Source organism: Triticum dicoccoides, chromosome 7A (genome assembly GCF_002162155.2).
Source record: "Triticum dicoccoides isolate Atlit2015 ecotype Zavitan chromosome 7A, WEW_v2.0, whole genome shotgun sequence".
NCBI lineage: Eukaryota > Viridiplantae > Streptophyta > Magnoliopsida > Poales > Poaceae > Triticum > Triticum dicoccoides.
In genome coordinates this window covers 614,680,494-614,701,983 of record NC_041392.1, presented here as the reverse complement: position 1 = coordinate 614,701,983, position 21,490 = coordinate 614,680,494, and the positions used below count along the sequence as shown (strand labels likewise).

General features: G+C 42.7%; 2 protein-coding genes across 3 annotated transcripts; both read right to left on the bottom strand.

Moving 5' to 3' along the window:
- Window positions 1-952: 952 nt before the first annotated feature.
- Window positions 953-5,032, bottom strand: LOC119329405 (protein HIGH CHLOROPHYLL FLUORESCENCE PHENOTYPE 173, chloroplastic-like). Its single transcript, XM_037602451.1, has 13 exons — window positions 4,238-5,032; window positions 3,818-4,030; window positions 3,362-3,572; window positions 3,175-3,250; window positions 2,934-3,069; window positions 2,724-2,828; window positions 2,548-2,625; window positions 2,150-2,239; window positions 1,998-2,063; window positions 1,767-1,823; window positions 1,621-1,698; window positions 1,477-1,524; window positions 953-1,362 (listed from the first exon to the last, which is right to left on the bottom strand). Exons 1-13 carry the CDS (start codon window positions 4,922-4,924, stop codon window positions 1,291-1,293), a joined length of 1,917 nt encoding a protein of 638 aa, XP_037458348.1. The 5' UTR covers window positions 4,925-5,032; the 3' UTR covers window positions 953-1,290.
- A 585-nt stretch (window positions 5,033-5,617) lies between these two features.
- Window positions 5,618-18,842, bottom strand: LOC119328415 (probable histone acetyltransferase HAC-like 1). Of its 2 annotated transcripts, none has more exons than XM_037601406.1 (18): window positions 18,631-18,842; window positions 17,917-18,123; window positions 17,644-17,752; window positions 16,392-16,620; window positions 15,818-16,282; window positions 14,265-14,614; window positions 13,247-14,188; window positions 11,711-12,007; window positions 11,335-11,613; window positions 9,095-9,223; window positions 8,767-8,967; window positions 8,458-8,600; window positions 8,020-8,332; window positions 7,780-7,919; window positions 7,362-7,440; window positions 6,862-7,251; window positions 6,292-6,509; window positions 5,618-6,178 (listed from the first exon to the last, which is right to left on the bottom strand). In XM_037601406.1, the coding sequence occupies exons 2-18, from the start codon at window positions 18,078-18,080 to the stop codon at window positions 6,070-6,072; spliced, it is 4,557 nt and encodes a 1,518-aa protein (XP_037457303.1). In that variant the 5' UTR covers window positions 18,081-18,123; window positions 18,631-18,842; the 3' UTR covers window positions 5,618-6,069. The 2 variants fall into 2 exon arrangements, with proteins under 2 accessions (XP_037457303.1, XP_037457302.1); XM_037601405.1 differs by having other exon boundaries at window positions 17,917-18,140; window positions 18,631-18,841.
- Between the last annotated feature and the right edge of the window lie 2,648 nt (window positions 18,843-21,490).

Below are 21,490 nucleotides of genomic sequence, written 5' to 3'. Positions count from 1 at the left end.
GTGGTCCTGAATTAAAGGAAATCCAGAAAATAAAAATTTAATTTACCAAGGCAAAATTTTAATTAATAAATCATGGTTAAATTTTTGGGGTGTTACATGCTCTCACTTTGACTTAGCAAGACCAGTTCTTTGCCTGCCAATTCTTTGATGGAGCGTTTGGTGGCGGAAGTGAAGAAGCTAGTGAGAATCTTAAAAAAAATTCTCTATTATCCGTGTTAAGAACACTTGGACATACATCCATAGGTAGCAGCTACATGAGAATCTTAATTGTTAATATATGAAGCTCTTCACCACATTGGCAACAGTTGAGGATTCTCTCTATGCCGTGGATGGCTTACTTGTTGCTTGATTACATTTTGGTGATTACATATCTAGTATAAATATGAGATATGTACTGCTATGAGCAATGTAATTAAGGTTACATATTATATATATCTTCTAGTTGTTCTTGCATGCATGGGTGTTGTTTTGACATTTCTACATTTCTAAGAGAATCTCCAAGTGATAACCGATAACATCCTTGGCCCACACAATAGGGATCCAGGTGATCTTTGATTATCGGCATCCCAATCACGGGCCCCTTTCCCCTTTTATACTTGGTTTCCCTTGATATCCCCTGTATTTCTTATTATATGTATGATGCGTGGGACCAACACATATGAACAGTTTGTGTCAAATAAAGTGGAGGTATTCGGGATGACACATTAGAGTTCTCACAAGAGTTCGAAGAAATTTAGGGAAATCATATTTTTAGGACTTTAGAAAGCCCTTATATGACGGTGTAGGGGAGAAGTTCTTGGGACTCATCTAGAGTTGCTCAATGGAGAGAACAGGGGGATCTGAGCATTTGTTGTGGTTATAAGCACCGATAGAAATGGCATAGTAGACATAGACCACAATCTCTTAACACTTATGCCATGGTAATTGGTAAGATTTTACTAAGTGAATGATAAAAATAGCTCAAATTTTTTCCCAATAAATCAAGCTGATCTTTCACAAATCACATCATCAAACAGCTTCAAAGGCTATTCTTTCATTTCTACTTGAGTCTGGTTTCTTCCTCGTTTTGCTGAAACTCTACAAGCTTACATTCTCAGAGGAGAAAGAGTAGAAACAAGAGAATATACCATTACAGTGGCCGAATTTGTTCTGTGAAGTGATCCCATCGATGATCTTTACAAGAAAAAAGGGCTTGTCGTGTGAATTCCATAAGGCTTCTATGAGGAAAACATGTAACTTTACAGGAGGAAGAGTATACACATTACGACCCGTATATGACACAAATCTGAATTAGGTGTTTTTCTCTAGAACTGATAGTGCCGGTGTAAGATAGTTGTTAGCCTTATCTGGCAAATGAGCCACCTGCAAAAGAGAACAAAAATCAGTTTTACACACACATGAAGATCAGAAAGAAGGTAACTTTTGACTGGAACAAGGAGATCCATCCATTCGATTGCAGCTTCAAGTATGACTTACAAGTTCATACAGTTCATTCCCTTGCTCAGAAACATACTCGTAGCATACCTAAAAGTGGTTCATGGCAAACAGTTAATTTAGATTGTAATCATCAGTTTGAAAAGCATCAACATATAGAAGAATATATGGACAAACAAGTCTTACATCAAAACTTTTGTTTCTCGCCGTGGAATCATGCAATGCTTTGACACAGATATCTGCTACATCCGCACAGCTGATAGCCTACATTACAACTTCAAGAATCAATATTATGGCACTCAAGAACGCAATTATGGTCCATGATATTTCACCTGAGAGATTCTGTTTCCTTGATCAAAGATCAGTGCACGCTGACCGCCAGGTTCTTCCTGCAAAGAGAAGGTCGAATGATCATGATGCAACCATTTTAACACACCTAACACTTCAAAAGTAACGAGCATCTGCTTTGGCAATCCTACTTGCAATGGTACAATCTAACAAACTGTTTATTTATGTTGTTGGAAATAGGGTGGAATTTCAGCTGTTGTATTAGTATGCCATACCTGCAGTGGACCAGGCCGTACAATTGTGTATCCAAGGCCTGACCTTCTCAGCGCATCCTCTCCAGCCTAGAAGAACGTGGAGGGCATTGATGATTTAATGAGCATTTGAAATAGACAGGCACAGATACGTAATGTTTACAAAAAAATAGAACCTTCTTTGCTTTGAGAACTTGTTCTCTTCTGTTAGGTTCAATTCCGGAACCTGTGCATGAGACCAGTATGAAGTCTGTTTCTTGACCGGTCTGCAACGAATTAGAAGATATATGGTTATCAATAAACTGATAGAGAAGACGGTTCAGTTATGATAACACATGAAGTCATGGGGAGGAAAAATTCGGCGAAACAAGAATTACAAAGAAAAGAGGAAGTAGCTAAGCCATGGGGCAGTCAAATAATCATCTTTTTAGTGAAACCGCAAATGGGTTTGTACTTCAATTAGGCAGAAAAGCGAAACAAATATACAAGAATTTTGGCCACGAAGAGACTTTTCATCCATAGGAGGAAAAACATGCGCGTAGTATGGCAGTTCAATAATATAGGAACAACTTACAGGTAAAGCTTTGATGTACTCCAGTATCAGCTCAAAATTTCTGGGGTCAGTGGCACCTTGGGTTCCATCACCAGGTCTCTGCGCAATGCATCAGTAGCTAAGACGCCAATTTAATGCTATAAACAGCCAGTTAATATTTGTTGATGATGGAAAATAATTCATCATGTTGTACTGACCTGCCTTTTTGGTTCAAACCTAATGGTGAAGGTATGCACAAGAAAAGGGTCTAGGGGAGGATCTTCTGGTTTTACTGGACGGAAAGCCGAGAAAGGTACTCTTACCTGCAGAAAACAAACATAAAAAAATTGGGATCAAATTGTACGCTCATCGCTTGCTAACATGCAGTAAAATCACCTATTACTGCTAAATTATTGCACACTACTTACCCTACAAAAGCCTACTTTTGTAGTCATCCGAGCAAAATACTTCTTACTCTGTGAGGTGTCAGCCAGTGGACCAGTCTCAAGAATAACAACATATGATCTTCCATTTCCACCCACTGAAAGAAGCAAGCCATCATACCTATCCAAGAATAACAGAATTGATATGTAACCAAGTTCACTGTGATGCGTCAAGATATTTCAACAATCTGGGAGCTGTTAAGAAAATTGTAAGAGATCTTAATACCTGTCTAGGGTGGAACCTAAAGGGAGAGATAGCCTCTTTGATATCTCGACATATCCACCTCTTGTAAAAACAAATCCTGACATAAGTGGATGTTCATCAGACAACTAAGACCTAGGAAGAAAAATCAATATATCTAGGTAAATTAGTACATTTGCTAAGAAGTGCCCTACACAGCATAGGGCGTTACCTGCAAAAACGGCCTGGCCACCTTCTGAAAATTCAAAGGACGCATCGATACCTTCATCAAAACTAGAACCAGAAGCATAGGCATTCGGGAAGTAAGATCCCTGGTTCACCTCCCAACCCTTCAGAGACTTAGCAGATTTAAATTTTGCTATCAAAAGTTTGCTCTTGCTGCTTTTACCAGCCCTGAGCTGAGCCATCTCATTGTAGTAATCCTGGAGAACAAAGCATTTTCTAATTATAAGTTAGTGAAATTAGAAGAGGTATAGTAATGATATTAAAGAAGTTTTGATGCTAAAATTACTAATATCATTTCCATGTGACAAATCTGAACAGTTTTGTGTGTACTAGCGATCAAAGATTCAGATCTTTGACTACATTTATCCTAAAACAGCATCTACTTTCGAATGGACAAGGGTGGCTTCTAAGATTAGAAAATTATTAAGGTCAGAAAGAGTACCTGGAAAGCCTTGCTGACATTCCTGACCCCTTGGTTATCAACTCTGTTGAGGTCCCCGGTAATGGTTGAGCGCGCGGTTGCGCAATAGATAATCTTGCTGCAACCTGACACGGCCGATTGCACAGCCAAAGGATCACCAACATCGCCAACAGCGATGTCCACCGACCTGGGAAGCATGTCGATCACCTCGGGGTCGTCCCTTCTAACTAGAGCCTGTTACACAATGGTAAATTTATGTCTGAATTTCCCTAGTTTACCACAAATCAGTACGTTATGAGCTCAATGAGCACCGTTGCCAGTTTGCCACTTGTTGTATCTAATCAGTATGATTATCCTAGTGGTGAACAAACATGATGGTGAACATGAAAGAGAGTGGAAGAGGAGAGAGTGAAGTGCGCGCGCGCGGGGGGGAAGGAGTACCTTGACATTGTAGCCTCGGAGCATGAGCTTGCGGACGACGATGCGGCCGATGCGGCTGGTGGCGCCGACGACGAGGACGGTGGTGTCCTGGGCGCCGGGGACGGTGAACTCGCACATGGGCTCGCCGCGGCTGAGCACGGCCTGCTCCGCCTCGGCGAGCGCCTCGGTGGCGGAGGCGCTGGACATCTGGCCCAGGCGCGAGAACTTGCGCCACACCTCGTCGAACAGCTGCCGCGAGCGCCGGCCCAGCCCCACGGGGCTCACGGCCATGACCTCGTCCAGGTCCAGCGAGGCCGCCCGGCTCTCCTCCTCCGCCTTCTTCTTCTTGGCGGCCGCCGCCTCCTCCTCGGCCTTCCTCCTGGCCTCCTCCTCCTCCGCCTCCTGCTGCTGCGCGGCGGCCGACCTCTTGCCCTTCCGGGCCCGGCGCTTCTTCCGCGTCGACAGCGTCGCGTCCGCGCCGTTGGCGGCGCCGAGAACGCCCCCCTCGTCGTCCACGTCCTGGTCCTGGCCCGGCTCGGACGCCACCGCGGCCGCCGGCGTGGGCTTGGCCGCGAAGCAGCACGCGCTGCCGTGGTACCGCGGCCTGGGCGCGGCGGCGCGGGACGGGGACGCGCAGTGGGTGCCGTGGAACGAGGCGATGATCGTCGCCGCCCCCGCCGCGCCCGGAGGCGACACGGCAGCGACCATGGCCGCCGGCGACGGTTAGCTCGAGCCTTGGACGAGGAGCGGCAGCAGAAGCTCTGCTCTCTCGTGTTCGTAAAAAATTTCGTTCACGGTATATTCCGCGACCACTCCCGGGCCGCGCAGGCAGATAAAGCGGGGCAGGGGAGGCAGCGGCCTGAGTGGCGCTCCCGCCCCGGGCGCCATTTGTGGCTGCGGTTGCGGGCGAGCACCGGTGGGGCCCACGGCGCAGAGACGGAGGTCGTGCGCATGGGCGCGCGGCGAGTGTCGCCGTCGCGGGTGGGTGACTGGCGCCCACGCTCTGCTAGTAGTAATTCATACTACTGGATAGGGGGGAGGCGTGGCCGCGTGGTGGCGGGTGGCATGCCGCGGCGACGTGGCTATGCCGAGTTCACTTGCCCCCATGCCGCCTCTTCCGTTCCGTGCGGGACTAGTGTATTTCTCAGCCAGATGAGGCCAGATCAGTCAGCCATCCAAGCCCAACAGGATGGCGTGGACCCGCCCAAAGCCTCCATGGATCTGGATAATCCTGACCGGGCTCGGGAAACTCCGTCACAAATAGAGATGCAAAGTACACTAGTACTACGCAACAAGCAGGGCAGGAACCGGAGAGCAGGGACATGCGATGCCACAATTCAGTCAGACATTCTTTGTACTGTATGTATATATAAAGATCCATCCTACACAGATTGCAAAATGTAGGGGCTGCAACTGATAATAAATAATAAATGAAATAACCGATATCAACCATGTTCTGTTCTGTTTTGTTTTCTACAGGTGCTCTCTGAGCTGAGACAACAACAAAGAAAGAACAACTATGACTGGTGTTTTGCACCCTTTGACGCCAAGTATGCCCTATTTTGCACATGTATAATAAGGAGCCATCCAAAATCCTATTGTACATGAGCAGGCTACAGAACAAGACCGGCACAACGATTACAGTATAAGTCACCGACGGCAAGAACATCGATCGGTGTGCTGAGACAATTGTCAGCATGGGTTCTGGGACCGAGATGTTCCATCTCCAGTATAACTGATCTTTCTCTCAAGTTCGCCCGTACAGAGCTTGTCCTTCGGGCTTGAGACGCCATATGTACTTTTTTGCTGTCTTTCTTTCTATAACAGTATACCTGTGTGTATACCTGGCTTCACTAACTCCTGGCAACTTCTGCGGCTCTCTGCCTCATCATCTCGTTCACGGCGGCCCTCCTCCTGGATTCGGACTGCTGCTGCGTCCACCTTAGATGGGCTTTGAGATCCCTGTGTTGTTCAGGCAACGCGATATTACTCGTCTATTCCGAGAGGCAATGGCTCAAACACTACGTATGTAAGTACATACAGGGGGTGGTGCGAGCGGGAGGGGTGTTAATTACCTGCATCTAGGTATGGTACACTTTGATTCTTTGCAAGTTCGGGCATGGAGCTGAAGCAGCGACCACGTCCTTTGGCAAAGTGAACAGCCTCCGGCTGCCCGTTTCTGGCACCTCGTTGCATGACCAAAGAGTCCCTTAAGTCTTCGGCAATCAGGATACTGGCAACCAGCGGTGCGACATTTATGCGCATGGACCAAAAGGTCAAGCATTCGCCGTGCCTGCACAGCCACACAAGAATCATCGTAGATTAGTTTTAAGATCGATTCCTTAGCATATACTAGTTCATAGATAACCTAGTCCATAGAGTAAACCATAAATCACAACCACAGCACCAGCAATACACAAGTTGCTCAAGGCAGAAAGGATAACATATGGTATACAAAACTGACAGCACACTAAGTGGACAAATATGGTTTTCAAGGGAATAAGTGGACTAGTATGGGCATTAGACTTAACAGTGCAAAAACAAGAAAAATGTATGGAGTGTTACCAAATTAAAAGGCAGCATACAAAAATTGTATGTGTTGCGATATATTTTTCTGCATATAACTTTCACAGAATATAAATTACCTGCTGAATGCGCATCTGGCGAGCTTCTTTATTTTGAGCATTACGGTCTACACATGGGTGATTTGTTAACTTGTGACGATGGTTGGCACCTCCGTCTTTATTGTAACATCCTGCGCACACATCAAAGTCTGGGCATTCTTCACATCGCCACCCTTGACCAGCCTCAATATCGTTATTGCAGATATTGCATGTGGTAACAAAGGCTGGTGCAGTTGGATTATGAAGGTGGTATAACACCATCATTGAGGAGTGTTTTGCACGGCGAAGTGTGTCATATTGATAGTGATTTCCTTGACAAAGACTCAGGAATGCCTGTCTGGTATCGAAAAACTCACACTCTAAGACATCATCTCTGTCCTTTGTATCTTCAGGCACCCCAACAATGTCAACCTAAGAAAGAATATTACATAAAAATAAAAATTGGGGCAATTTGCATTGTTGCTTCACTTATATTTGATGAGTGAAAAACTAGAGTAAAAAGTAAGTTTTCCAGAACTTACTGGATGCAGCACATGCAAATCTCTACTATTACTCGGGTGCCTCTCCTTTTCTTCAAGCCGTTGCTCTGAATCATAACAACTGCAATAACAAACTCATCAGTAACAGAAACAAGGGTAACAGCCAATATTAGACTAGCTGCAAGCAGATTTTAGAGCAATTTATCCATTTATGAAGTTGCGTAGAGATTAGGGAACCATAGTCACAGATCACGAGGATCACATATAGTTACAAAGATACTACTACCTACACACACACACACACACACACACACACTTGTCAAATGTGGCATGACTGGTTGTGCTTTCAAGTTGCAGCATATATATAGACCTCAACAATGATGTGCATATATATCAAACAGATGTGCCATTTATTGGGTCCATCACACGAAAGTAACATATGCAATGAAAGCAACTTTACCTGTCACAAATATAAAAACTTTTACACTGGTGGCAGACCCAGCGTTTTCCAGCTACCATAAGAGTAGAGCAGTGACTGCAAGAATGCTGCAAATGGACCATGATGAAATCTTCCTTCATTGGGTAAATGGTTTCTCCAAGCTGCACAGCATCAACTAGATGGCTAAGAATAACATGTGACACGACTGAACTGATACATTTTTGGTGCATCAAGAAAATAGTGCATTATATAAAACTATACCTTTTGCATCAGGATAGCATCCTTTGAAGCATTCCCACTTAGATCAGTCTGGCCAGCAGCTCTCAAAGCTCTTTTTGTGATAGTCTTCTTTAGTTTCCCCTTCTTCTGCAACTTTCTATCATCTTCTTCTAGGAAAAGCTGGTTGATCATATCTTCTGCAGCTCCTGGCCAATAATCTCCATCAAAATAGGGCAAGCGAGCTGCAGTTACTTTGGCCTTGCATTCTTTTGTAGTGATAAAAAAGTGATCATAGAGATTTGTCAACTCGACAACAATACGCTCCTTGACAGCTTTTCGAAGCATAGATAAGTACCTGTGAAGGAATTATTAGTCATATAGGACAGGAATCACAGATGCCACATAAGGTATTCATTATTTTGTAATGCAAAACAATATTTATGAGCATATAATAACATAAATGCCCATCTAGTGTCTTACCATTCGCGCAGCTTATCAGATTTTGGTGTCTTCTGAATCTCTGGATGGCAATATAGAATGTAATCTTCACCCTTCAAAGGTGGGCAAGCCCATATGTAACAGCTAGTGAATCCGCGCTGCTTACAATACTCAAGATAACCGATCTGTATGAGTATAAAAGTAATGTTATACTGAGAGCAAAAAATATTCGAACATAACAAAACTGAAGTTTGAGTAAATGGTGGATTTAGGAAACCGTTCACACTCTGCTTGACATACCTAAGCTTTCTAAAAATTAGGAAAAGGAAACTAACTAGAATAGTGAATTACCAGAATTTCATGATAGACATATGTCCGCAAGGCCTCCCCAGACACTGTTTTTACGTCAGGTCTAAAGAATTTGACAGAATCAAGATATGACAGATAAACCCGGCGTTGATTTGGGTCTGCACATTCTGCACCAAATTCTTGAACATACATGCTAAACAGGCACACTTCGACACCTTCTATTTTCTGAAATAAGACAATAGCCTGCAAATATTTGGCAGTACTAATGAGAGGATGAATTTAAAAAAAATCTGACAGAAAGAAAACCCAGAATTGCCAAATATCAACATCAACTGATTTTATACTTCAAATGACTGCATTGTTTTCTTACCTTGGATTTGTAAGGGAATTCTGCTGGGTACTTCTCTTCTTGAAAGATCTCAAGAAAACGTGGTTTAACTTCTAATTTCTTGTCCACTGATGAAACAACTCTGACCACAAGTCCATCGGCTCCAGAAACCTGATAAGTAAGAAAAACATTAGGAGAAAATCAGCAAAAAAGAAATCTCACTTAGAGATTAGAGGCTGAAAAAATAGACTGGTGAATATAATAGTGGCATATAATCTATTACAGGACAAAATTGCCCAGAAGTATACTTGAAGCAGTGCTGATAATGCATAACCTAGCACACTGAGTTAAGATTGTATCACGAGGGCATGTCTGCTGTGTTTTGCTTTGGCATGAGGGCAGTCATCTTATCATCAGATTAAAAAGGACAATCAAGCATCAGTAGCACGCATCACATAGGGAAAGGGAGACTGTCACGATGGATTCTCCACTCGTAAGCTAAGTAACAGCACAAGATAAAACCAGTCGGCTAAGCTCTCAGTCTGCTTGCTACGCAAACTTACTATCCTGACCCCTTTATATATGTGGTTCTGCACTGTGGTAATAAAACGGTGCTGCATTTTTTTACAGGTTTTTAACCAAGCTAATATGATTAGGCTTGATATGCGCCCAAGTCTCTTAACTTGGCCATAGGGATATGAGGATATTGATGCTAACCTCATAAGGACAGATAACTAACATAGCTAGCATTTGGCAATGAAGGTGCTTTCCAAAAGAACTACCACCCTGGAATAAGATTTTTCTACAGTTGCCTCGTTGTATCTCAATGTTAAGTCAACTACGAATCTATAATAGCGATGATCTTCCTTACAGAATCCCAGATCAGCTAAATGAACAAGTGTGCACAAATGCACACAACTCAAGCATGATTGCGGAGAATCAAATATTTGCTTCACTCCGATGCTACAGCTTTTTTAAAAGCATGCAATAAGATCATTATGCACTCAAAATTGAAGTTCTAAAGTGATGCATATTCAATTTTCCTAATGTTTTGTATTGCTTCATTATATATGATAAATCAACTATACTTCAATCAGTATGATGCAGATTGCCTATTGTCCAATTCTAACATGGTAAATAACTAAAGATAGAGCTAAGCAACAGCGTAAAAATGTCAGATGTTTGTGGTTTAAAATGTGTCAAAAATCAAATTCATGAAGGAAACTCAGTAGTATGAGGAGTGAGTACATAATAAAGACAGGCAGGACCATATCTGTGAACTATGTCGTCATTGCGTATAGATAGAATATGCATAATGAGATTATACAGGGAATGCTGAGAGGCACGAGTGGCGAAAAATGCATGATGAGCTGTGCTCAAGTTGAGAAACTCGCTAAAAACATCAATGTGGTGCATTAACTCTTGCCACAATAGCAACCAATACCTCAAAAGACGCACTTGCAGTAGATAATGGCATAGCAGCAGTGCTAAGAAAGTGCATGCGCGGCTGGCTAGGTTTCAAAAGGTGCACTTGCAGCAGTACAAAACAAGGAATCAAGATCAATGTGGACGGTGGGTTTCAAATCAATTCCATGCAAGGGTCGACTGGCTGCCTTATTCATGATGCTGATGGTAGATTGCTACAGGCAAGAGCTAAGTGGTACCATGCGGTTGCCAGCACTCTTTCTATGGAGGCATTTGCTCTAAGAGTTGGTGTTTGGATGGCTGTTGAGATGAGGAAACAGAAGGTCATCGTTGAGAGCGACTCTCAAGTTCTTGTCAAATTTTGGCCCAGTGATGCTGAAGACAGATCAGAGATTGCCCCCGTCATTAAGGAAGTGAAGTAGCTAACTAGAGTTTATTTTAGTTTTCAAAGTTAAGTTTGTGCACAGACCAGTTAATGTTGCTGCCCACCTGTGTGCAAAAAATGCTTCGGCTGAGCGGCAAAGGTGTGCTTGGATAAATATGAATCCTAGCTTACTTTTCAGCCATCAGCATGACTATAACTCTGCACTTATTCAGTAATGAAAAGCTCCTGATTCGGGAAAAAAAAAGGTGCACATGCATGAAAGAAGGATCTAGCAAAACAAACATTTAAATACAGTCAAATTCTTAAAAAAAGAATAAAAAATATGCAGAAGGAGTTGCACAGCTCTGTTTCTAAGTACACAAGCCACCGGATTTCATATTCAGGAAACAGGAACCAAGACATAATAACCAAGAAAAAGGAAACATAGGATCCATAAACGTAAGATTCTGTAAATTGAACAGGCAGCACTAACCTCATCAAAGTTTTTCCCATCACGAATGGCCCGTTCATGTCTCTCTTCTCTGAGCCGTTTAAAGAGTCGTTCTTCTATATGATCACTAAGCACAGTCCTTGGCAGATCTTTAGCCCCAAGAACAGCACTTTGTGGCAAAGGTATACGTAAACCATGTTCTATCTCCTGAACATAGCATTTAGGACAAGTATATTCTGCTTCTTTAGAATCATCCCTTTTGAAATTGAAAAGGGCACAAATCTGATGCTGCCAGCGTTCACATTTGTCACACATAACCCACTGTAGAGCCAATCAATTAGAACAAATTAGCATGCAAATAAGAGTTTAGAGAATTCAAGCCTACCAGAAGGGACTTTAATGCAATTTAAATGCTTACCCCTTCTTCCGTTTCATCATCGTTTCTCATTTTATGAAGTTTAGCCTTAGGAAATTGATTACCTTCCACCTGAATTGTGGAACTGCGAGCCTCATTGTAACACAGGATACAGAAATTGTGGCAAGTCTCAGTAGCAGCAGCAGTATAATATGATGCATTTCGTTTTATCCGAGCACCACAAGGAGAACAATAAATTGGTGGAGGCTCAAAATATAGCTTCTCTACTTTGCAAAGCTGGCATATGTTATCATTTTCAGAGTGTTCAATCACTTGATGCTTTCCAGCTTTAGCTTTGCTCTGCCAAATGATGGAACAGAATAAATAGTTTACTTTGTACTGCAACAAGCATATAATTGTTTAATATGCTTATTACACTCTGAACAATGGTAATACCGATGAACGTGGTCCTAATCAATCTACTTATTTTAAAAAGGAAAAGGATATGAAATGTCAGGAGTTAAAATACCGATAGTGATTGAACATTAGTCAAGGCAAAAAGAAAGAAACAGAAATTAGCTGGTTACTGCAGTAACAAAAAAACATTCCATGGTTATTAAAACCACTGAAACTATCGATTCATATATGATTTAGTGGATTGAAATATGAACCAGATCGTGTTTACAAATTGCAAGCAAATTCTGTGAATTTGTGATTTGTCAACAGTAAATGCATGTGCATTACTACAATCTTTACTGTTGACAAATAGAGATCATCTTCCATAGATGTGGTGGACATTAGGTACCTTGTCTTTCCACTGTTTTCAATAGTTCACATATAGTGCATCTAAAAAGTTTCATTTGTGCTATTACAAGTACAGCATCCTTCCCAAAATATTTATGCATCATGTACCCAAAAAAACCTCTGTGCAGTAGGAAATCCCACTCAAACAAGTTACTGTTTTCATATTCATATATTGGTTTTATGCATTAAAATATTTGATAAACTGTCTGATCCAAAATATATAGCATTTATGACTGGGTCAATTTTCTGAAACGAGTTCTTATTAAACTCCGGTATCTAATACATGGACCTGGCAATAATACGAAAGTATAAAAGATCAATAGAAAAGGGGATCATTTGTTCCTAATTTTCCCGATGATAATTTGTTTCTTTCTGGTGTTGGGTCCTGCAGTGGGTGTTTCTGCTGCTTTTAGCTTTGTTTCTATCATTTGGCCATGGCCATTCTGGTAGTCAGTAAGTTCTACCACTCTCTGGGTGTTTTCCGAATACAAATGACATCCACCAAAGTGCACGTTTGAGCACTTCCGAGCCTGTTCTAGAAAAAAAAGTTGACTGGCGATAATTTCTTAAGTCTCGTCCACATTTCTTAGCCTTTAGATCTACAACCAACCGTCCACATTCCCACCCCACCCCATATATAGAATTATTTGCTAGATGTGCAATTTAACCAACAAGACAGCATTTGGGTTTCCTTAACTTATTTCCCACACGCTTAAATCCACCTAAATGTACATAGAAACTGTGCAAAAAGCTATGCAAGCATATTAGAGATCCTTTCAAGGTGAAGAAACATACCTGACCAACCCAATGCTTTAGACTGTCAGTGTGGTCTTTAATTTGTTCTGGAGTGAACAACTCCATGAGTGAAACACCTTTTATCTTTGGCTTCCCCGATTTGGACACCACGACATCTTTACGACCATTTGTTATGTTTTTAAGATCAATAACATTCTCCTTCATATCATTGTCGAGCAATAACTTTTCTTGCTTGACATTAGAGTCTATCACATTCAAAGCACCAAGAATCACATTAGATCGCATAACGCCTATTTTTTCATCACCCCTAGCACTGACCTCCTGTTTTGGCACTGTCTTGTTTTTTGGCTTGTGCAAAACTAGTGGGCTTGTTCCGGGAACAGGGACATGAAGAATTCCATTCTTTGATGCACTGGGAGATATATGCTGCAATTTTGCACGCTTTGGTATCGACTGTTGCTCATCAATGGTTTCAACTACCACCAAGTCAATGTCCATTTTTTCATCAAATGCTCCATTGGTGATTTTCTGAACCATATTCTGCTTAGTAATTACTATTGTCTCGTCACGATTGTGCTTGTGTGCCTGTTCGGAAGAGCGGCGCAATCTTTCCTTCACCTTGCTGCAAAGAGAACAGTCCTTCTCAATGCAATTCTTATAGTGAGAAGACAGGATCTTTGACGAACTGCAATACCGATATGAACAGATTTTCGTTTGACAATTCCTAAAATGCTTCACAATCTCCTGTACAGGAACACAGTATTGAGATTTACAACTTCCTTTAGGAGCTTGACAACCCTCTGCATGCTTCAACATTAGCAACCATCGCAGTTGATTAAGGTGATTTTTCATGCTTTTCGAGTCCTGTTCATTTTGTATTACTGAGGGCTTCAACAATTTAGAATCAAATGAAGTCCCAGTACCACCAAGCTGGTGTCCTTTATCTTGTGCACTGTTCTCTTGACCAAAAAAATCTTGACTCTGCTTTTCAATAAATAAAATATTAGCCAAATGAATTTTGAAGAATGAAACATGATGAGTTGTCCCTCCAACTAACCTGATTTTGTTGTGAATTTTGCTGCCGAGGACTGAAAACATAATGATTTTGCACTAATTGGGAGTCGGGATGATTAGGCTGCAACTGATGTGGTTGGCGGAGTGGTTGTTCATGCGACAATTGTGATGTACTAAGGCTCACCATGTCTTGTGGATTCAAGCAGTCAGCGTTATTGTGATATCGGGGTGGTTGTTGAACTGATTTTGTGGTTGACTCACTTGCAAGAAACTCAGAATTCATTCTTGAATTGGACATAATATTCGCATCACTAATATCTTGATTACTTCTAGCTGTCAAGATGGACGAATTAGTGTCATAGAGACCTCTAGAAACAGCCGGATCAACTGATGCTGCAAAAAGAAACACAAGTTTAATGTATTGCAGTACTTTGCTAACGAAACAAATCAAAACCAATACAAGCAAAACCAACTAATGATAGTAATGATCTAACTATGATAGTTAAAATAAGCACTAGTGCCTCCAAAGATGAGCCACAAGCCTAGTGCAGAAAATATTTAAGCTGATACTCGGTAGAAGTTAAATGTCTCTTATATGTTACACATAATAGGAATAGATAAGGCTAAATTTACAATCAAGTATTATGAGTAGCAGCATATCATAGTAAGATCATAACAATTCGTTGCTTTCTACTTCCTACGTCCAACAATATAAGATGTTATTACAAGCAATATGTGAGTATACCGGTTGTAATAATATATATTATATTATGGGACAAAAGGAGTAGTATACTAGGACGTGTAATTGAATGTATTGTAGATTTCTAGTGTGAGAATATATATAGGAATTTTGCTAAAAAGAACTACATATATTCTCACATGTATTATTTAACTATGATAGCTAAATCATTGGTAGAAGAAGAGACTTTGGGGGTGATAAATCTCTGCAGAGCAAAGGGAGGACGGAATCAACTTAAGAAAAGATTGTTCACTCATTATTACTTTGCATGCTTACAATGCTTACCCTTACACAGAGGATGGACTAATAGAAAGCTAAAATTATCTTTCAAAAATTAATTGATATTCGAGATAAATATTATTTATCCTAGGAAGCCATTTTCTTAGAAACTAGATAACTTGATTGACCAAATAAGACCTTCTCAATACTGACTACACTGACTTGATGACGCCTGAACAGCATGTCCTACGGTACCATGTAAGAAAAAGGTATGCTATAACACAGCTGCACTTGCATACTTAGATTTAATGCCACCAAAATTACCTTGATAAGGAAGGAATATCATTCTTGTATAACAACTTGCATGTGTTTATACAAAACTGAACAAAAGTAATCTTACATTTATTTTTGTTTCATACTAACTGAAGAAAGTTTCAAATAATTTTGTTCTTTCTTTTCTGAAAATGCATTATTGAGATGGAAATCAGATTCCAGCGCAATATATGCCTTCAGCAGAATCTTAATGAATGAAGTTTCAGTGTGGTCACTACAAATTAGTTTCCCTCTGTATGGAGGCATAAATTGTCAAACAACATGATATAGAGGAGGGAGTTCTATAAGAAAGACAACAGTCATACTTGGCGTTCTCTGTGGAGCGTGAGCATTAAACTGTTGTTGAGAGAGACTATTGCACGAACTGCCATAAGATAGGTTAGCAAACGCTTCTGATGACATATTTCTGTTTATTAGCTGCATTCTCGGCCTCTGTGTGTCCATTCCACCATTCAGTGTGCTTGGATATACTCCAGAACCAGCATGGCCCTGAAGGTGGTGAACAGGATAGAAACCTTGATTGTTACCAAATGGCTTCTGTTGCTGCTGCATTTGCGGCACAACATTCGATTCCACATTAAAGCATCCAACTTGACTTGAGTACTCAGAATTAGCAAGCAAAGTCTGTTGGTTGCTAAATCCTGGAGTGGGGATCATATGATTTACGTGTTGTTGCATGCTCTCTGAAGTCGTCGCCATTGAGAGGCTATTAGTGGTAGAATTTAGTGGGGTATTGGTGGATGGGTTCTGATACCCATTATACATGGAACCTAAGACCAGAGATAGTAAGTAATCAGTAGCAGCATATGAACTACATGTGAGAGAAAGAGGGAGCATATGATATCTCTTTAAACATAAGCCAACAAAAGTTATTCATACCTGCACTTGAGTTATCAGTTGTGGTTGTGGTGTCCATCACATAGGGCATTACAGAATTCCCATTTGTACACTGAGACATACCAGGTGTTGGAATCATTGTGACATGGTTGGAGGAAGGTGCTACCTGGCCCAACATTTGCTGACGTTGCTGACCTTGGGCCGAAATGGTCCGAAATGCATGCGCCAAATGTTCTTTAATTGGTCCCTTAAACATCTTATAGTAATCAGCCTGCTCACAAAAAAAAATATTAATGAAAGAAGAGAGGGAAAGAGATTGAGAGAGAGGGGTGGGGTAGAGAAATGACCAACAATGAAAACATTGACACAGCAAAACAAGAATTGTTAATAAAGACAATGAAAGTGGAAGTACTAAATTGCCTTTTCTTAGCACATGCGAGAAAACAGATTACGAATTTGGGCAAGAATTTGGTGTGTGGAGGGGGGAGGGGGTGGGGGGGGGGGGGATTTCTCAGTCTTTATTCCTCCTCACCAATATGTGGATCATAGGTCCAACTATTGGTGATGCAGTGGCATGTCCTCGAGGACAGCTCTTCGCAGTGGAAAATCTTCATATTTAAAGGAAAAAAATAAGCAGGACAACGTTGTTTCATAGTGACCAACAACGTTTAACTGGACAATGTTTTTTCTGCATTCACAAGATTTCTGGTGGGGCGCTGAAATCCCCCATCTTTCAACTGAATTGGCAAGTTGCATAAATCACAATGCCATGGCATGTTGGACACCTGTGCCACATCTCAAGTCCACTTCTCTAGCCGAGTGGCACAAGATTTCTTCATTGCTTTCATTACTTCGTATTGAATTATACCCGTAAAGTAGTGATTGATGGGAGATCCGTGTATGATGAGCTTGATGGCTGAGAGAAGCTCAAGTGTATTGCGATTGAGCAAAGAGAATCATGAGGGTGCACCTCTGGCACCAGCAGATCGAAAGCTTCCTGGGTCTTTTGTTGACTTACATAGGGACTAGTATTTAGTGAACAAAGGTGTGGGCTGTAGATAGCATGGGAACATTAGCTTTTGGGATAGTCCTGGCTATTCTGTACTGTGCGGAAAATACAAATAACCACAACGCTAGTGAATGGTAGACTGCTCTAGAGTGACCACAGCCAATTGAATGGCAAGCATGCCACACATTTTGACTGTCCACGGAAATAAAGTACCATTTCATTCTTTCCAATGTTTGTTTCCTGTGTGTGTGTGTGCCTTGAAAAAAAATGAATGATTTGGATTACCTTGGTCGGATGCGCCATGAACAGAGCCACTTCAAGCCGCTTTGCAAGGTTCGTCATGTTTGGCATCATTCCAGGAGATGCATTCCTCTTTGCAATAATAAGATCTAATCTGGCAATGTTAAATTAGTGTTAGTTAACATCATAATTCAAGCTTGTGGTTTAAATGCAAATCCTCTGCAAAGAAGTTCTTTGGTTCGACTATCAACGACTAAGCATGAGTTATTGCACCAGAACCAATCGAGAAGTGGATCTCGGCAATAAGTAAAAGCTTACATCCTCTGAAGCATATTTTTGCGCAAGTTTACAAACTCAGGATCCACACCGGGGTGCCCGAAAGCAACCTGCCGCTGCTGCTGTTGCTGCAGCATCCCGTGACTGCTGCCTGGATTCATCTGCGTGGTCTTCCCGGACAGGTTTGACACCTGCCCCAAATTCATCTCGTCCACCAAATTGGGGTCAATGTGCCGCCTTCATCAACCACTGATGAACAGATGCGGCTGGACACAGCAGCCAAAACAACACCGAGTTAACAAACTTCACAACATTAGTATATAGAATCATATAAATAAGGAGAGCAAGCTCCGTCCAACTTCCAAAGCAAGACCCAGCCCATTTGATTCGCGGCAACACCACGGCCTCTGCCTCTGCCGGCGGCAAATGGCAAGACTCAGGGAGAATTGAACTGGCATAAGCAGCGCAGGCCCATAGGCCCGTCGCACCAGGACGCCGCAATGCGAACGCTGCCACGCGGGGTCAACCGAGCCGGATGGATCCCGCGCGCGATCGCCCGGGGGAAGCGAAATGAGAGGGGCCGAATCGAGCCGCCACGCAGCACGCGAACCAGCGACCAACTAATCGAGCTACGCGGCGGAAGGATTCGATCGAGAAAACCTCGGTCCCGGCGATCGGGGAGCAGGATCCGCGCGGAGCAGAGCTCATTCCCTGTCGGAACGGCGAAAATCGACGGAGGAGCTAGGGCTTGCTTACCGTCGAAGGAAGACGAATTCGAGCCGGGGCCCGAATGGGATCCCCGCTTCCGCGCCGGCGCGGTCGAGCGGGGGCGAGGGGGCGGGCGGCGGCCGGGGCTTTGGGCGGGCGGCTGGAGGGGTTCGGGGCCCGTGCGGGCGAGGGAGCGCGAGAACTTGAGACGAGGGGCGAACGGGAGGGGGGCTCTGAGTCGGGGACGGAAAACGGGAACGCGTGAGGCGAACGGGAACGGGAAGAGGAGGACTGTAGCCGCGCTTTGTAGGTGGGCCAAATCTATGTATGTAGGAGTATCTCCCGTTTCCTCCCAAATTCGGAACCGTGGGGCCACCGAGTCCCCAACGGATGAACACCTCTCCCCCAAAGTTCTCTCTTATGTTTCCTCCCGAATGGAGAGGCAGGCTTCCTGCTGGCTTGTTTCTTTCTTCATTCATGTGTTGTTTGGACAACTTTTTCTTGTTATGGTAATATTTCATCTCATCATTATCGCTTGTAGTTGTCGAAGATTTGACCGTCTCTTTATTGTTGTTGCTGACAAGTTGTTGCTCAGTTTTTCTTTTTCTTTTACGGATTCTTTGTTTTCTAGTTGTTACTTAGCTTGTTGATCTGAGAAGCCGTGACGGATAAGTTATTACCTAGGTTGTTACTCTTGAAAGCGGTGGCGGACAAGTTATTGCTTAGCTTTTTCTTTCTAGCTGTCACTTGGTTTGTCGCTTTGAGAAGAAACGGTGGCACAGCCGGATTGTAGAGCAAACGGCATTGTCGAGGAGGTTGCTTATTAGAGCGTAAATACTGCTACCTAGAGCCAACATTATTGTTTTCTTTGTATGTGGGAATAGGGTGAGTTGGCCATGCTCATTTTTCTTGCTTTGCCCATGTTGAGAAGAATTATCTCATATAGACGGGCTACAAATGTCTACTTATGAACTAAGGATATCCTGTCGGTCCCATAAAAAAATGTTTTGCAATGTCTTGAAGAAATAAACGAGACAAGTATGAAAGAGAACATGGGAAATACACAATTGTTCATCATAGCTTTGTTACCTTCTCCCAAGGGTAAACAAGATGCTAACAAGCATACTCATCATGGATTTTCTTCTTCTTTTTCTTTTGTGATGTGAAATCTTTGTTTCCTGGTTGTTACTTAGGCCTTCTTACGTGCATCTGAATGTTGTAGGCATTTCATATGATATGATCCTTGTTGATTTTTGTTCTTTATAGCCTTTGGTTAGCAAGAATGGGTTCCCGTTTCTATGTAGGATTAGTTTCTATCTCACAATTCATAGGAAAAAAATAGTACCACAGATTTGATGAAAAAATCGTATCTTATGGACGACGTGACATCTCTTTTTCCTATAGGAATTGAGATATGTGTTATCCCATTTTGTATGACTTTCCCATTCTTATCCTCTGAACCAAATAAGCCTAGCTTGTTGCTCCAAGAAGCCGTGGTGGATAAGTTATTACTTGCTCGTTACTCTCGCAAGTTCTGGTGGACAAGTTATTACTTTGAGAAGAAGGGGTGGTAGAGTCTTGTTGTGAAGAAAACATCACTCGAGAGGGGGTTGCTTATTAGAACGTAAATACTACTATGTATTGAGAGCAAACATCATAGTTTGTTTTGTATGTGGGAATAGAGGGTGGCCCGACCTTCTCATTCCCATAGTTTTGTCTCTTTTTGTGTGAAAAAGATCAGATCTGTTCTAAAGATTCGTCGGAAGTATAAAGCACCTCAAACATACCCATGGACCACCGAACGACCATTGCTGCCACCAGAACGAGTCGTCGACGCGCCGATGTCGCTGCTCCCATGTAGGAGACAGCCTGACTTTGTCGATGACAGTCGGGAAGTCTTTGTGCATGTGCCCCTAAGGACTAGCGCCCTGGAGCCGCAGTCATCTCCATTGAATCCTTGAATCGATCTAAAGAGCCTGGCATCAAATATCGGCATTGCATACGCAGGACGAGAAATCCTAATCTCGCTGCCCCAAGGAGCTACAGGAATCTTCGCCGGAGCTCCATCTAATCTATCCCAATGGACGAACTTGAGGAGGATCGGAGCTCGGGAGACTGACTCGAAGAAGGAGCGCCGTCATCCGTCCAAACACCGCCCCAGCGAGGACTAAAACCCTACCTATCTACTAGCGGGAGTTGAGACACCAGGATTATCCTCCCCGCCACCGGCCGCCGGAGCGACGGACGGAGGGGAGGCGAATCCACGGGCTCGCCAGCGGAGATCGAGTGGTGGAAGGCTTTCCCAAGTCACCTTGGGAGAGAGGCAAGAAAAATCCAATTTTCACCATTCCCATAGTTTTGTCGATGCTAAGAACTATTTCATATAGACGAGCGGGTGAATGTACATGGATTAAAGATAGCTTGTAGGTCCCCGTAAAAAAAGTTTATAGATTTGCAATAGATTGGAAAAAATTAACATGACAAACATGAAAGAAAACATAAAAAATACTCAATGGCTCATCATAGCTTTGTTACCTGCTCCCAAGGGTAAGAGAACATGCTAACAGGCATACTCTTAAGTATGCCTAAGCACTCGGTGTTGGCAAAACACAATGTCTTGGCCATAGGCGATGGTTTAGATGTACGACGTATTCCTCCGGCGACGGTAACGATAGGAGAGCAGAGGCGAGAGCATGGGGAAGCAAAGACAAATGAGGAGAAGGAGTTGTTGCGCCGCCATTGTGGTTGCGTGGAAGAGAGGAGAGAGGAAATAGGGAAAGGGAAAACATTGATGGACGGTTTAAATATTCTCAGAAATTAGGGTTTCCTTGGTGGGCCTTATGGGCCAATTATGGCACACCAAGGATAAGATGGCGCTGCAAGTTATCTTTCTTGGGGGTGGGGCGGT

Coding starts and splice junctions, on each gene's coding strand:
- LOC119329405 (XM_037602451.1), bottom strand. CDS start 4,924: ATGGTCGCTGCCGTGTCGCCTCCGGGCGCGGCGGGGGCGGCGACGATC. Junction 2,829..2,933: donor CAAAAGTAGGCTTTTGTAGG/GTAAGTAGTGTG, acceptor TGTTTTCTGCAG/GTAAGAGTACCTTTCTCGGC. Junction 2,626..2,723: donor GGTTTGAACCAAAAAGGCAG/GTCAGTACAACA, acceptor TGCATTGCGCAG/AGACCTGGTGATGGAACCCA.
- LOC119328415 (XM_037601406.1), bottom strand. CDS start 18,080: ATGAATTTGGGGCAGGTGTCAAACCTGTCCGGGAAGACCACGCAGATG. Junction 14,615..15,817: donor CGCTCCACAGAGAACGCCAA/GTATGACTGTTG, acceptor TTCTTTTTGCAG/CATCAGTTGATCCGGCTGTT. Junction 7,252..7,361: donor ATTTGCATGTGCTGCATCCA/GTAAGTTCTGGA, acceptor ATTCTTTCTTAG/GTTGACATTGTTGGGGTGCC.